The 14159-nt window shown below is 41.0% G+C and overlaps 1 protein-coding gene across 6 annotated transcripts; it reads left to right on the forward strand.

Moving 5' to 3' along the window:
* The first annotated feature begins 217 nt into the window (after positions 1-217).
* LOC131265564 (protein LSM14 homolog B) lies at positions 218-12985 on the forward strand. 6 transcript variants are annotated; one of them, XR_009178283.1, is made up of 10 exons: positions 218-418; positions 1855-2287; positions 2829-3230; positions 5208-5545; positions 5621-5779; positions 5881-6003; positions 7462-7691; positions 8187-8476; positions 8558-10653; positions 10712-12985. XR_009178283.1 is itself a non-coding variant. In XM_058267850.1 (9 exons), the coding sequence occupies exons 2-9, from the start codon at positions 2167-2169 to the stop codon at positions 8563-8565; spliced, it is 1698 nt and encodes a 565-aa protein (XP_058123833.1). In that variant the 5' UTR covers positions 219-418; positions 1855-2166; the 3' UTR covers positions 8566-10798. The 6 variants fall into 6 exon arrangements, 1 of the variants encoding a protein (XP_058123833.1); XR_009178279.1 differs by having other exon boundaries at positions 219-418; positions 5881-6030; XR_009178282.1 differs by having other exon boundaries at positions 220-330; positions 5881-6030.
* The last annotated feature ends 1174 nt before the right edge of the window (positions 12986-14159 follow it).

Here is a 14159-nt window from a genome sequence, read left to right on the forward strand (position 1 = left end):
TTTTATTTCCAATGCATATAACTACGAAGAAATCAAAAATATTTTAAAAAAATCGGACATTGAATCTCCGGTCAGTTGTGGTACAGGTATGAATTACTAAGTATAAACACAAACAGTGTCGCTCGTCATCGTCTACCATTCTGCATGGCTCGCGTTGCCTATTTAACGAAGGCAGCTTGAACCCCGTAGTCCTTACTTTGGCTAGTCTGAAATTGTATAGCGGGGTCGTCTCTTTTGGATGGTCACGGAAAGTGAGTGTGCGGAATATTGTGCGTTCCTTTCTTCGGTCCGGTGTGTCGCGTAGAAATTCGCGGTTCGCCATTGGCACAGGTGTGTGGCACGGTAACAGAATTTGCTTCGAGTTTGCAAATTTCGTTGCATCGTGGCGTGCTGTTAGCAAACGTTTCCGAGCGTCCAGGTTGGTTATTTTGCGGCCGCAAGGCAGGTGACGGACCGAGGCCGAGTGTCCGATGGCCGGTGTACACTTTTCAGTGTGAAAAAAAACTTAAACACGTAGCAGCATCATCAGCATGTGTACCTAGGCTTTAGGAAAAGTCCAAACGTAGCTTTTTACGATTCGTGTTGATGTTTGCCCTGTTCGACATGTTTTCACAAGCCTTCTTCGATAGCTCGTGCCACATCTTACCACTTTTGCGTCGTTCGTCTTTTACGAACGCCGCCGACTAACAAGTTCAATTTCGTTTCATCTTTGACCCGGTGTGCAGGCCATTTGCAGAAGAGGAAGGAAAATTTGGAACCAAATGCATTGTATTTTGTGTATTGCAGTGCCACCACCAGCTGCTGATGAAGGAAAAAAGTGCTTGTACGGAATCGCGGTCGCGTTGTTCCTTCTTTTCTTACCATGTCTTTTTTTCGGATGTTACCCGTCACCTTCTTCATCCCGCTCTTAGTTGTCTTTAACATTATCCTTTTCTCTCGCTTGCCCAGCTGAACGGCAGTGGTTGTTTGCAAAACGAGACCAACACTCGGCATCACCTCACTCGCTCGTACCAATGCATGTGCTTGCAACAAGGGGCAGTAACGGGCGGTCGAGTGTCGTCCATCTTTGAATTACTCTCGCACCATCAGCATCATCGCAGTCGCCGTTTTCCCCGCGCACTTCGCGTGATAGTAACCGCTTTATTTGCTCCTCTACTACGACCGATTTCCAGTTCACTGTACATTCCACCATATATACTGCAAAGTTGCAGAGTAGTCGTGGCAAGTACACGCAGAAAAGTGTTGAAGTAAAGCGATAGACAATATTCTATGCAAGCACAGCTCTTAGGCAGACACTACTGAATTATGATGAATATACTTGAAGACTTTTTCAGTACTATAACGCATGTAGTATACCGCTTGTAAGGAATAGTAGCTTTGTTTGTGTGTACTAAGGGTAACTATAGGTTTGGGCACAGGGCAGTATTGACATTACTTCGCACCGATCCCTAACGCACACAAAGTGCAGACGTTCGACGCATCAGACGCGATCAATTACATTCGCCATTGCGTTTCCTTACGACCAAAGGTGGCAAACGTCCGGAGCGGAAGTTCCCGAACGGTTTGGGAAAAAGTAACATAGAAGACGGCTTTACTTAGTTACGGTACATCTGCGGCGTTACTACGTCAGGCTTCTTCTAAGGACGCATGCGAGCGGTTTGGTTCATTTATTTTTCTAATCGTATTCGGTCAGTCACGCACGCTGAGGACGCACGTGTCTGGTGGGAACCATTTAGGTTTCGTACCACCGCAACATAGGTTTTGATAATATTGTTGGAAAACTATTTCCAAGATACACGAGATCGTGCACATCATCTGCTCATAACTGTTTTATCATTGTTTTGCTTTTCATAGCTATCCGAGTTAAGGTCCGTGCTCCTAATCAAAGAAAGAGCGAAAGTGTCAATTTTGCGGTGCAGTGAATAATTCTTGAAATAATCATCAGTACGCCAAACCTGCGAAAAATCGAACAGAAAGTGCTGTGTGGATACCTCGTCGGCGTCTCAGGACTCATACGCCCGGAACAAAGGTCTCCAAAGTGTGTGTTGTGCGTGTGTGTGCGCTCACGCAGGCTGGAGACATCGTTCGATCACCGGCGACCTTTGAGTGTGAAAGCATTAGCGAAAAGTTAAGGTGCTTTTGATCCAGCGATAGGAAGGCATAAAGATGAGTTGTCCAATGCCGGAAATTGGTTCTTGCATCTCGCTGATATCGAAAGCCGATATCCGCTATGAGGGGTTCCTGTTCACCGTCGATCCGGAGCGCTGTACGATCGCCCTTGCCCGAGGTAAGCGAAAATCGAAGTCCCCACGAAGTTAGCCTTATTCGATATAACCTCACTCGATTATGCACAATCGAGCGATAAACTATTCGTTAACTTAATACAAATCAAGAGTAATCTTCCTGAATGTTCCATAAAATTAAACAATGCTTCAGATCTAATACAGCTAAGCGAAGATGAGTTATTCAGGTGCCATGGTGAAGCCCTTTTGCTGAAATTGGTTACAAAATGTCTTCCGCTGAAAAAAGCAATGGAGGACAAAATGCTGGACTCTTATAGTCCTTATTATTGTTTTAGCTCCATAATATGTACAGTAGTACATGTGTCACTTAAATAAACGGGATATTTTTGTGTCTTTTTATTACGTACAAAACATGTCTTAACAATTAAAATTAGAGTACATTTGACTGATCAGGAAACTTCTGGAAGCCTCATGGAAAAGCTTGACACATCAATCGGGACACGGGAGAAAATGGCGCCACATTCTAACTTTTCTTTTCTTTCCATTTTTTCTTCCTATTTGTGCATCCATAATACGGAAACCTAGTGAAATCGTACGGCACGGAGGATCGCGAAACGCAATTCCCTATTGCGCCGCAGAACCAATACTATGACTACATATTGTTCCGCGGGACGGACATCAAGGATATACGGGTGATCAACAACAACCCGGTGCCGAATGATCCGGCCATCATGCAGATGCATCTACCGCCGCAACCGCCGCAGATGGCGATGCCGAGTAAGCTTGGTCAACCGGCTTACCAGTCGCAGCCCGGGTTCATGATGCCGCAGATGGGCGGACCTCAGGCCAGCGGCCCACCCGGTGGTCCGATGCCACCTATGGGTGGTCCTCCGCCTCCGGGTCACGGACAGCAGCCCCAGATGGGTGGAGGTGGAGCCGCGGTCCCATCGTACAACGCTGGCTTCGGTGGAATGAATAATCTCGGAGGTATGATATCCAGCGAGCACGCCGCTATTTGTACTAAAACCGATCCGTTCCTCGATGATGGTGGTGTTGGTGGTGTTAAAGGTTCTTCGCAAACTCCATCCGAAGGAGGTGTTGTTGCTCCGATACAGCAGCACATGCATCCAGCGGTGCCACAGCAGCAGCCGCCGGAAAAATCCTTGAATTTGCAGGAAAAAGAAGCTTCAGGTGCCAGAGTTCAACTTCTACCATCTGAACTTTTCGCGAAATCTGGCACCCTCCATCGTCAAGAATCAAAACAACAGCAACAGCAACAGCAGGATCACGGAGCAAACCGGAAAATTGCAGCAAACACTCCTTCGCCTTTCGTTTCCACAGTTGCTACGCCTTCTTCCGGTAGTGAAACTAATAACCTTGTCATTGCTAGTGGTGGTGGTGACCCGGGTGGGATCTTTGGAGTTTCTGTTAATCGGAATGGGCGACAGCAAAAGCAGCATCAGCAACGGCAGGAAGGTGGGACCCAGAAAAAGGATATCTATTTTTCGTGCGAATTGCAAAATTCAAACCAACAGAATCAAATGAATGATCACAGGTCGAGAATCTGGTTTTCATTTTTCTAATAGATTTTTATTTTTCTGAATTTAGAGTTATTGTTCAAATATTTATTATTATTTCATACTGTTTTTTCCATCGCAAAGAGATCCTTTTGTTCCATTACATGTTTACTTTAGTCACATAGATTGGTCGTTCATTTTCAATTGTACGGCTTATTCTAATTCTCATACTACCATCCTCGTTCTGATTGTTTTTATTAATTCAATATAAAATATTGTTGCTGGATTTTATTACATGTAGAATTTTAGAAGACAAATCTACAATAGTAAAAATAAAAAAACAATTGTAGCGTTGCGCAATAAATAGATATAAAAAATATTTTTGTTGTGGAAACGCGATCAGTTAGCAATCTTGATAAGGTGTCTATGCATAGAACCGCTGGATTGCCCATACATAACCTGTTTAAGAAAAAAGCTTAATGCTCTGACAAGCTTTTATTATATCGTCTTTTCTAACATTCTTTACGTATAAATTCAGCTATTCAGGACCACACTAAAAATATCAGCGTAGGGAATCTACTTACTTACTTTTTCACGTGCATTTCTGAAACTTTCATCGCTATTTACGTTGCTTTTGCTGTTTTTTTTTTTTTAAATTTGTTTTCCCTACTGCTGCCGCTATTGCTGTTGTTATTGCTAGTGACATTCATTTGATTCATTCGTTTATCCGCTTTTTTATTAAAGAATGCCTGTATTTATACCCGGCATATCTCTCTTTCAATTTATTGGATGAATGAACATGTTTGCGCCTACTTGGTCCACTTTTCATTCGTAAGATATTCTACTTAAATTCGCGAAAGTGCGCCTTCCTAAGATTTCACCCAGACAAGGGGCGAGTGTTTTCATTTTAAGTCCTATTTACAGCTCAATGAAATTGCGCTTGGAAAACTATATTCAAACGGTTTATTCGAAGCTTTTATCGTTGATTAATAAAAAAATCGACAAAGGATTGCAGTCTTTCTCTGGATGGTCACTGCTGTTGTTGAAGCTGTTGTTTTCCAATTCTAGTTTCTTAATGCAGTATCTGTGCTCTTGTTAACTTTTACAGTATTTTTTTTATCGCTGCTACCCGACTCCTGCTTTAAACACGACTTTAAATTCAGTAGCATGTTAGTTTCTGTTGCTTTGTTGTATATTTGAGTTTTCTTGATTGTCTATGGATTATTTGTCAAATTCTTCATTTTTCAGTTTGTTTGATATTATTTATTTTTATCAATATCATTGTCTTATAATTGACTAATTTTACTTGGTCTGTGGTTCGATCATCATCGGATTGATAGCATATTGTTTTCTTGGTTTGGTCTTCCACCAAGCCCAATACAATTGACAAGTTGACGACAATCAGTTTACTAACCATTTGATTTGCTCTTTGGTTGGGATTCGGCAGGAGGAAGCGGTTCGCGATCGGGAACGCCGAGCAACATGTTGTCGCGCAAGAGTCCTACGGTGGACATTGCTGTGCAAACGAATCAGCAGCAGCAACAACAGCAGCAGCAACATCATCAGGGTCAGCAGCAGCCCCAGCAGCAGCAGATGATGCAGCAGATCAACCGTGACGGTGGCAACAATAACCAACGCAACAAGAACAACAACCATCGAGGATCCCACCCGAATAACAACCAGCGAGAGAGACGCGATTCCGGCAAGCAGCAGCAACAGCAGCAGCAACAAACACCGCAGCAAATTGCTGACAACCAGATTAAGGAAAACTATAACAATAATAAGGTATATTCGGCTCATCAATACCCCCGGTAGATTCTTCGATAAATGATAAATTTTATACGGTTCCTCAAATTGTAGGCAAGAGTTCAGCAGCAGCAGCAAGGAGGAGCCGGTGGGCAGAACCGAGGTGGATGGAACAATAATCGCAATCACCAGAACAACCACAACAATGGAGGAAACAACATTCGCGGTAGACCGCGTGGTGGTAACATTGGCCAACCGCAGCAGCAGCAGCAGGTGGGTGTTAGAACGGCACACAAAGTCAGTAATCGTTTGATGACATTTCAAATAATCTTACTTACATTATTTCGTTGGGAATGATTGATTTTTTTTTTCAGGGAACCACTGGCGGTGCTGGTGGACAGCGTGCGAAGAATTTGCTAAAGTTTGATAACGATTACGATTTCGAGCAGGCTAACAGCAAGTTCGAAGAGCTTCGATCGCAACTGTCTAAACTTAAGGTGGGCGAAGAAGTGAAACCAGAGCAGGTATTTTCTTTTTTTGATTCGTTATTCTTTTTTCTAACTACTCCAACTCTCCACTACCCACTACTCTCTCTATTCTCAAATCCTGTCTTTCTTTGATTCACCTCCATACTTTCCTTCCTACTTCTTTCCCTTATTCCGATCACCCAACGTGTAATCCCAGAGTGGATGAAGAAGATGGTATTTCCTTTTTTGTGTTTGTGACTGCTATTCCTGTTTCAATGTGTCTATACAAGGATAACAGGCCCTTCTTAGCGGGGAAACACGCACATTACGTTATTTTTCGTTACTATTCTAATCTCCATGCCCATTTTAAGTTGACAATTTATGAAATGAAGTAAGAGTACTCTTCCTGTCCTGAAATGCCCATTTCGTTGTACTTTGAGGGAGGAAGATAACAATTATGCTGATAACTTTTGTTTGCGAATTGAAAACGTCATAAGTGACCGGTTAGGGTTGTTTTATGCTTTCGTTTATTGAATTAACAGTTATGCTTTTTCAAAGTATATGTTCAATTGCCTTCTTGCTACCACCTTTTTTAAATTTTGTTTTCGTGAGAAAGTTACCGGTTATTACCACAATCGCCATGTCTTTTTCTATCACCTCAAATCGTCTGGAAAACGATTCAATTCATCATTTTTTTCATTTTGTTAGTGATATTTTTTTGCTTACATCAAACAATCCCTGAAATTATGCAGATTTGTTTTCTCAATTTATTATCCTAGTGCTCAATGTTTTTAATTGACCTAACGTTCACCCAATTGCTTGTGCTTGAACCTAATCAACACACATATATTATCGATAATATATTTTCTTTCGGACGCAATTAGTTGTTTTCCTGTACGTACATCCGCTTTCGTGTCTGTTATGGTATGCTTTTTATTACGATACATAAGTTGCACGTTTTAAAACTATTTGGTTGTGTTTTTTTATCGTTAAACATACACATAAACGCGCATCAACGTTTCACATCTTTGCTCGGCTAGTGTCGACTGAAGAAAAATGCAGAGCATCGTCAGGCAAAAAGAGAAAGAGGAAGGTGGAATACATTCATTTGAATTTTAATAAATTGGTTTAATTGGAAATTGGAAATTAAGCATAAAGACAAAACTACGACTGATTGTCGCAACGCTACAAAAAGAACAATTTTAACAGAATTATCTCAAAATTTTCTACCACCGTCTTCTTTCTTTCCATTATTCCCTAACCCCGAACACAAAAAAAACACACACGCACATCTTCTATGCTCGAGATGCCTTACAATCTCTATTATTCAATAGGTATTGTTCGAATTTTAGTGCACCTGCACTCTTGTTGAAGATGATGTACGTGTGTACCTTTTTTTCAACGATTCAATTATTGTGTATTGTACTAATTTATACATTTTTGTGTATGGTTGCGACCTTTCATCGATCTCCTAAATCGTTCGAGTAGATCACTGAAACGCTGGACAAGAAGGATGATTCGGGCAACGAGACTGGTGCCGGCGAACACGAGCAGGAAGAAGAAGAAGTCATCTGTTACGATAAGGCCAAATCCTTCTTCGATACCATCTCGTGCGAAGCGGTTGAACGCGCTAAGGGCAAGCAGCAGCGTACGGATTGGCGTCAGGAGCGTAAGCTAAACACCGAAACGTTCGGCGTTGGATCGACCAGACGTGGCGGGTAAGTTTATGACAGACTCTTCATGGAAGTATCTGGTAGTTCGATATATTTGAAGTTTTTTTTTCTCCACAATCGTTATGTTATACCATGGTAAAATGTTTTCCCATTCTGTTGATTTATGCGTTTTAAATCCTTTACAATCCGTGTATACCACCAACCGAAATATGGATCTTAGAAGCGAAGGTGAAAAAGTGGTATTATACACTCGAAAATAAATACTCTCATTGTTCTAAAGAATGTTACGTAAACACTTGGCAAATGTTGGTTCTATAACATTTCCAAAATAGCACCTCTTATAAATGTTGTCATAATTGTCCATTTTTTACTGATCTAAAAAGCAACTGTAGCACTGTTCATGACTCGTTACTTTTAAGTTTATTCTATTACAGGATATTTACATCGCATGTTGTGCTATCTAATCGTCGTTTCAAATATAAAAGTCTGTTGATAAATGATTATAAAATCGTTAACGCTTGTTTCCCTCCCATCGATCAGGTACAACCGACGAGGCGGTTACTTCAACCGTGGTCCCAACAATTACCACCGTGGGGGCAACAATTATCGCGGCGGCAGCAACAACTATCGGGGCCGCAGTGGAAACCGCAACAATCAGTTGAACGGTGGCGGTATGTCCCATAACCGATCTGGTGGCCAGCAGCAGCAGGGCGGTACTACCGGCCAGAACAACCAGAACGCTGGCGGTCAGCAGCAACAGAACCAAGCAACGCCGGCTGCCCCTTCTAACCAGGAACAGCAGCAACCGGCCGTCATAGAAGTGGCAGCAGGTACGATCAAAGAACGCTTATAGGGTGCGGGGGAATCTTAGCTTATTCTTATTTTGTTCCACTTTCTCTTCCACACTGCAGGCAAATAATGCTACAAAAAACGGAACACCACGGAGAAACTCTTACTTTTAGAAAGCTGACTAGTTTCGTTCGGAAAATTGGCTGAAAAAAGCAGGAGCAAAACAAAATGAACTCAGATTAAGTCGTCAAACAAATGAATTGAAGTTGAGTCGAAGTTTGTAGAAGAGAATTTCCGTATAGCGTTACAGTAACGGAAAACAGAATACATCCACTTCCACACAAATGCAAACCACACACCATACCAGAAGAGAGCAGTACCAAGTTCTAGACAAAAGAAACTCACAACCATTGTCACCAATCTTTAAAAACAAACGCGCACGGCATATGTGACAAAGCAGTAATGAAATTAACAACGATAAGTCATCTACAGAACATTATAAGTAGTGTATCGCAGGAGTATGCACGTGTGTTTGTGTGTGTGCGTGCTGTGCTGTACTGGATTTGTAAAACACGAAGTGCAAGTAGCGTTGCGCTACAAATGAAGCTGTGGAGAACAAAATAAGAGACATTGTGTTGAAGGAAAACTGCAAACATGGCGGCAAAACATGTGTGCGCGCTTCTCTGTTATAAAAAGAAGTAGCAGAATACTGGCAGGCAAACGCAGAATACTGGCAGGCAAACGAAACTGGCAGAAACGATAATGATGCACGCCGATGTGTTGGCGGACACTGCTGATTATAGACCTTCCAGTTTTTTCATTGACGCAGCAAACAACCTCCCTGTGCGAAAAATTGTTGATATGAAGGTTATGGAAGCGAATGTAGAAAACACGGTGCTAGCTGCTACACAAATTTAAATGCGGGAAAGAACATAGTCATTATCTCTAATCATCCGTACTGAAAAGGAAGAGATGTACCAATGCAATGCGATGGTACTTTTGTAGCAAGATGAAGAAACTGATTTGGTTCAGCAATTGACGATAAAGCTACTATGATCGGATGATGATGCTCGGACCACAGAACATAGGAGTCGATAGTAAATGTCGCTTAACGTGTTTACCTCCAGTATAATGTTCGCCGTGATAATCCTTCAACAAAATCAGCAGCCATTGATGTTCTGTGTTTTTGTCGTTGATCCTCGTGCTGGGAACAGAGGAGGCAACAAACCAGAAAACAACGCTAAATGGTGTCAAAACGGAATCGGATGGATAACAGATAAGGACTGTTTATTGATTGGCTGAAGCAAAAAATGTGTGTATACGGTGGAAATTCTCCTCACCTTCTATTTCCATAAACAGTGTAACAAGTTAGCAGGTGGTCCAAAGAACACTTTATGACAGCAGCTAACAAAAAGAAGGCAAATCACGAAATAGAGACGAAAAATAGAGACCTGATAAAGAAAGCCGGCGCAATGGTTCTTACGGAACCTACCCACCACACAGCGCACATTTGTTGTGAAAGTGCATCTTGTCATTGCCATCGCCAACTCATCTCATCGCATTCCACCCGTTCGTGTGGGAGCCATTGTTTACCTGTCCAGCCTGTGTCCTAATCAGACGCGTATCATCATCATCGGAAAGTTAGTTTTAATTGTGTTAGAATTAAATATTCCGCGAAAGAAGCGGCAGTTACAGGCGAGAAAGATAGTAGTGGATGAATATCAAAAAGGATCCGGAGGGAATATAGTTCCACCGATGGTTCGCTTAGTTGTGTCTAATGAGTCAAAAAGTCCAGCATCTTAAATCCTCCTAAAAACGGCGTTAGTAGAAAAATATGCGCATGCCTTCCAAAACGACAAGCATCATTTGGTTCCAGCAGCTCTAATGGGCCTGATAGGGAACGATTGTATACAGTGTGGAACTGGATAGAAGACAGGGAATCCGTCGTAAAGAAAACAAAACCCATCTTTCAAGAAAGATAATAATGCAGAATGAGAGAGAGAGAGTGTGTCGCAGCGCAGTTCCAAAAGTTACACATTCGTGTAGATGTGTGCCGTGTAAAAGCGTGCCGGACGATCAAACCGTCCCATCCGTCCGAATCCGTGAGCAGTAAAGAGGGCATGATTTATCGAATCGGTTATTTACGGCTCACACCTATTTTATCTAAAGCAATTTAAAGGAAACCCGCCTTTGCATTGCTTTTTTGTTTGGCTTGTCAGTTTGTTTGCCTCCAAAGCGACGCTAGCACGAGTAAATGGGACTAGTTTAAACTGAAGTTTTGGCTCTCGACGGTAAACTCGGTTAAGAAGGGTCGGGACAACAGATGGTAGGACCGATGTGGTTGGTTTGGCTTCTGACGTGAAGGAATTACTAACCAACGTTGGCTAAATTTACTTTCTCACGCCAACTATTTGTACTTTAAATTTTGTTTTTGAAAATTTGATTGCAGGGCGAATCATTGTAATCTTTAATCCTGTTCTATCTTTATAGTTTATACCATTGCTAGTTTTATTTTTTCTTATTTTGATTTTGCTTCAAAGTGTATTATTTCATTTCATTTAAGTTTCTCTTTTCGTCTTTTGTGTCTCCAGATATTAAATTATGACTGGTGGGCTTGATTGATGGCAAGATTTATACTAAAATTACTACTGTACACTCGTAATCCCTTTCCTCTGTTTTTCTATTCCTTGGCCCTGCTCCAAATGTGTATCCTCGAACGAGTTATTTATGAGAGATGAATATTGACCTCCGCCACGATTTTTTAAAGCATATGAGCGGCTCAGCGAATACGTTCTCTAAGTGCAGGAGCGGTTAACGGAGTATTTAGTAAACTAGAATACACAACGGTTCCTTTGGACACAACTGCACGGAACAAAACTGTCCCGCTCATTCGGTCGATCGTGTTGTGGTGTGTGATTTTATCTGTGTACAATACAGAAAATGCTAGAGCAAAGTGTACAACCGTAATCTCACATAAACAAATTTGGATCATATAAGAGGAAAAAATGATAGCAGAGAGGGAACCAAACGATAAAATTATTCGCTTTTGGAGCCATGCATAGTAGTACTAAACAATGCTATCTGATGGTAACCGGCAGAGACAGAGACACGAATACGCAGAAGCCAAGAGAATAGGGCCACGGTGGGGACAATAGAAAATCGTTTGTTAAAGTTTAGTTTAGTGTTCAAAACCACCCAGAACTTCCCTCGCTTACATGGGGTCAATCTTTCAATCTGTGTTTCTTTCAATGCAGGAAGTGGTAGTGAAAATTTAAAAGCATAACAGAAGCAAGGCATAAATAAGAGGCAAGAGCGAAAAACACACAGACAAACACACACTAGAATCAGTAGACTAATAGTGAAAAACGTGTAGGTACTGGGAATGTAAAGAGGTGAAAGAAGCCACCCGGCTCAAAATGTAATGGGAATCTAATTACTAAGTTTCGGAATAATTATATTTAAATTGCAAAACATTGAGAATGAGCTGGAAATATAGAAAAGCAGTAAACAAAAAACAAAAAACTGAAAGGAAACAAATGTTGGTCATCGGAATTGGTCTTACGAATGGTAAAAGTATCCTGACGGAATGAAGCTCGTATGGATGGCGCGTGGGAGGGTAGAATTCTACGTTCGTTAGTTTTTTTTATCTATTTCTTCCGATTTGAATAAATGTTTTAATGATGGTGTGTTCAATTTGGAAATGAAATCGATGGCGATCGAAATAGCACATGCGCCACGTAACGGCCTAGTTACCGGATCTGGCAAAGGAAGACCCACCGGCCGTCCGATAAGGAGCACCAAAGGAGCAAAGCAAACCATCGAAATACAACGTATTTGTGTTATGTGCGGTTACTATAAAAAAAACTACAACTTTATAGAGGGGAGCACCGGGTAGTAATTTCGATTTCCATGCTCGTTGCAAACAAATTTTAACTTTACTCACTATACTAATCTGTAGTAGAAAGCTGCAGATGAAGTATATTTGTCGGAAACTTCGAATGGTTTCGTACAAACATAGGACTAAATTCACCTGAGCAGAGCAACAGATAAACGTGGATGGTGATCTAAGAAGAATGGTCGATGGTAATTATGGATGGAAAAACAGGAAATGTCATAACAATAATAAAAAGCAAGACCCGGCTAATAATAAAAAAAATAATGTATCCATCTCAACATTCAGAACACTATGTTTAAAGAAAATTCCTGATTTGTTGACTAAGTTCTGAGGGACTGATACAATGCAATGGCACAAAAGAAACCTTCCTGAAGAGAGATACATTATTGGAATTGAGGAGACAAAATAAGAAAAAGCTCGTAAATTATTTCATACGTTTTGAGTTTGGGCAAATAACCAAACTATTTGGCCTTTCAAATGTATATGACCAGGAGTGCGCATACCTGGCAGATCTTTATGCAGATCCACCAACAAAAAATGTGAATGATGTCAATGATGTACCCCCAACAACTGGAACAAGTATCTTTGGCAAGCCTCGCTTGACGGGAGTGACTAGTATCGAAATGCCCCGAACATTTTTTAAGTAATAAGAAAGTGTGCAAAAATAAACGTGAGATAAAAACCTCCCTTAACGAGGAATATATAAAAATGGAAACAATGTGGAGATATAAAGAGAAGAAAGAAGAAAACGTATGTAGTTATTTTAACATACTAGAAATAACCATTATTTAGAAAGAATGTTTGCACGCGCATGAAAGTAGTAGAGACTTTACGCACGACAAATGGATGTTGTGAAGAATAACGAAGCGTAAAGGAGACGACGACACTCACATGTTATTAAAACATACTGGTTGGGTGGGTTAACGGGTTCAAAATCAATACTATTTTTCACTAATCAAAGAAAAGGAAAGGCTAAGAAGAAAACACAAAGAAGGTACGTTATCAAATATGTATCGTTGAGAGGAGGGTACAAGCTAAGAACTATAGAAAGGAATACATATAAACATTAAGAGAAACCTCTAACCTAAAGCCCAGAAGCGTGTGACAAAAAGTCAAGTAAAAATGGTGGGAGCTAGATTTGTGGAAAGTTTGACCCGTGTCCTAACAGAGATGAACAAAGATGGACCAACCGTGCAAATAAATGAGATAGTAAATCGGATTATTCTTTTTTGCGAAACTGTGCAAGTTGCACGAGCTTTTGGCCAAGAGAGCAAGAATTAAGAGGGTTAAATCGAAAAAACAGGCAGTATCATTACCATAATTTGGAAGTGAAGTCGTGAAAAAGGGCTGCGTCATAGACGCCTCGTTAGGTCAATCCACATTTTACCTTGCCAAAATAAAGTATAAATCATACAAATCGGCAAAATTGGATCAATAATAACCGTTCAGTTCGCTTGTTTTATTGCCTGTGTCTGGGTGTAATTGATTCTGTAGCATTCAGGAATTTTGCGCGTACCTATTTAGTAATCTTTTATGAATAAAATAATGTTCCTCTGGTTTTTCGGAATTCATATTCCGAGGCCTAATTTGGACGGCAGTCGCTTTTCCTTATGAAATGAATTGGTTCTTAAGACGCGCAATTCATTCAGGTTCATAAAAAAACTCCCAGCAGGTACTCTAGCGCTTGTATCGGTATCGAAAAAGAAAGCTGAAGATGATTAAACCACTTAAATGCAAACATAGTAACTCAAGTAAACAAAGTAGCAGCGGAGTACATAATTGTAGTGGTTCTAAGAAGCGAATCGTAGTCCAAACATGCGCTCGGTGCA

The sequence above is a fragment of the Anopheles coustani genome, chromosome 2 (genome assembly GCF_943734705.1).
Source record: "Anopheles coustani chromosome 2, idAnoCousDA_361_x.2, whole genome shotgun sequence".
Classification (NCBI taxonomy): Eukaryota; Metazoa; Arthropoda; class Insecta; order Diptera; family Culicidae; genus Anopheles; species Anopheles coustani.

Excerpts from the sequence above, each read along its gene's own strand:
- LOC131265564 (XM_058267850.1), top strand. The coding sequence starts at position 2,167 with ATGAGTTGTCCAATGCCGGAAATTGGTTCTTGCATCTCGCTGATATCG. Across the intron at positions 2,288-2,828 it reads TACGATCGCCCTTGCCCGAG|TGAAATCGTACGGCACGGAG; the intron begins GTAAGCGAAAAT and ends ACGGAAACCTAG. Across the intron at positions 5,780-5,880 it reads AACCGCAGCAGCAGCAGCAG|GGAACCACTGGCGGTGCTGG; the intron begins GTGGGTGTTAGA and ends TTTTTTTTTCAG.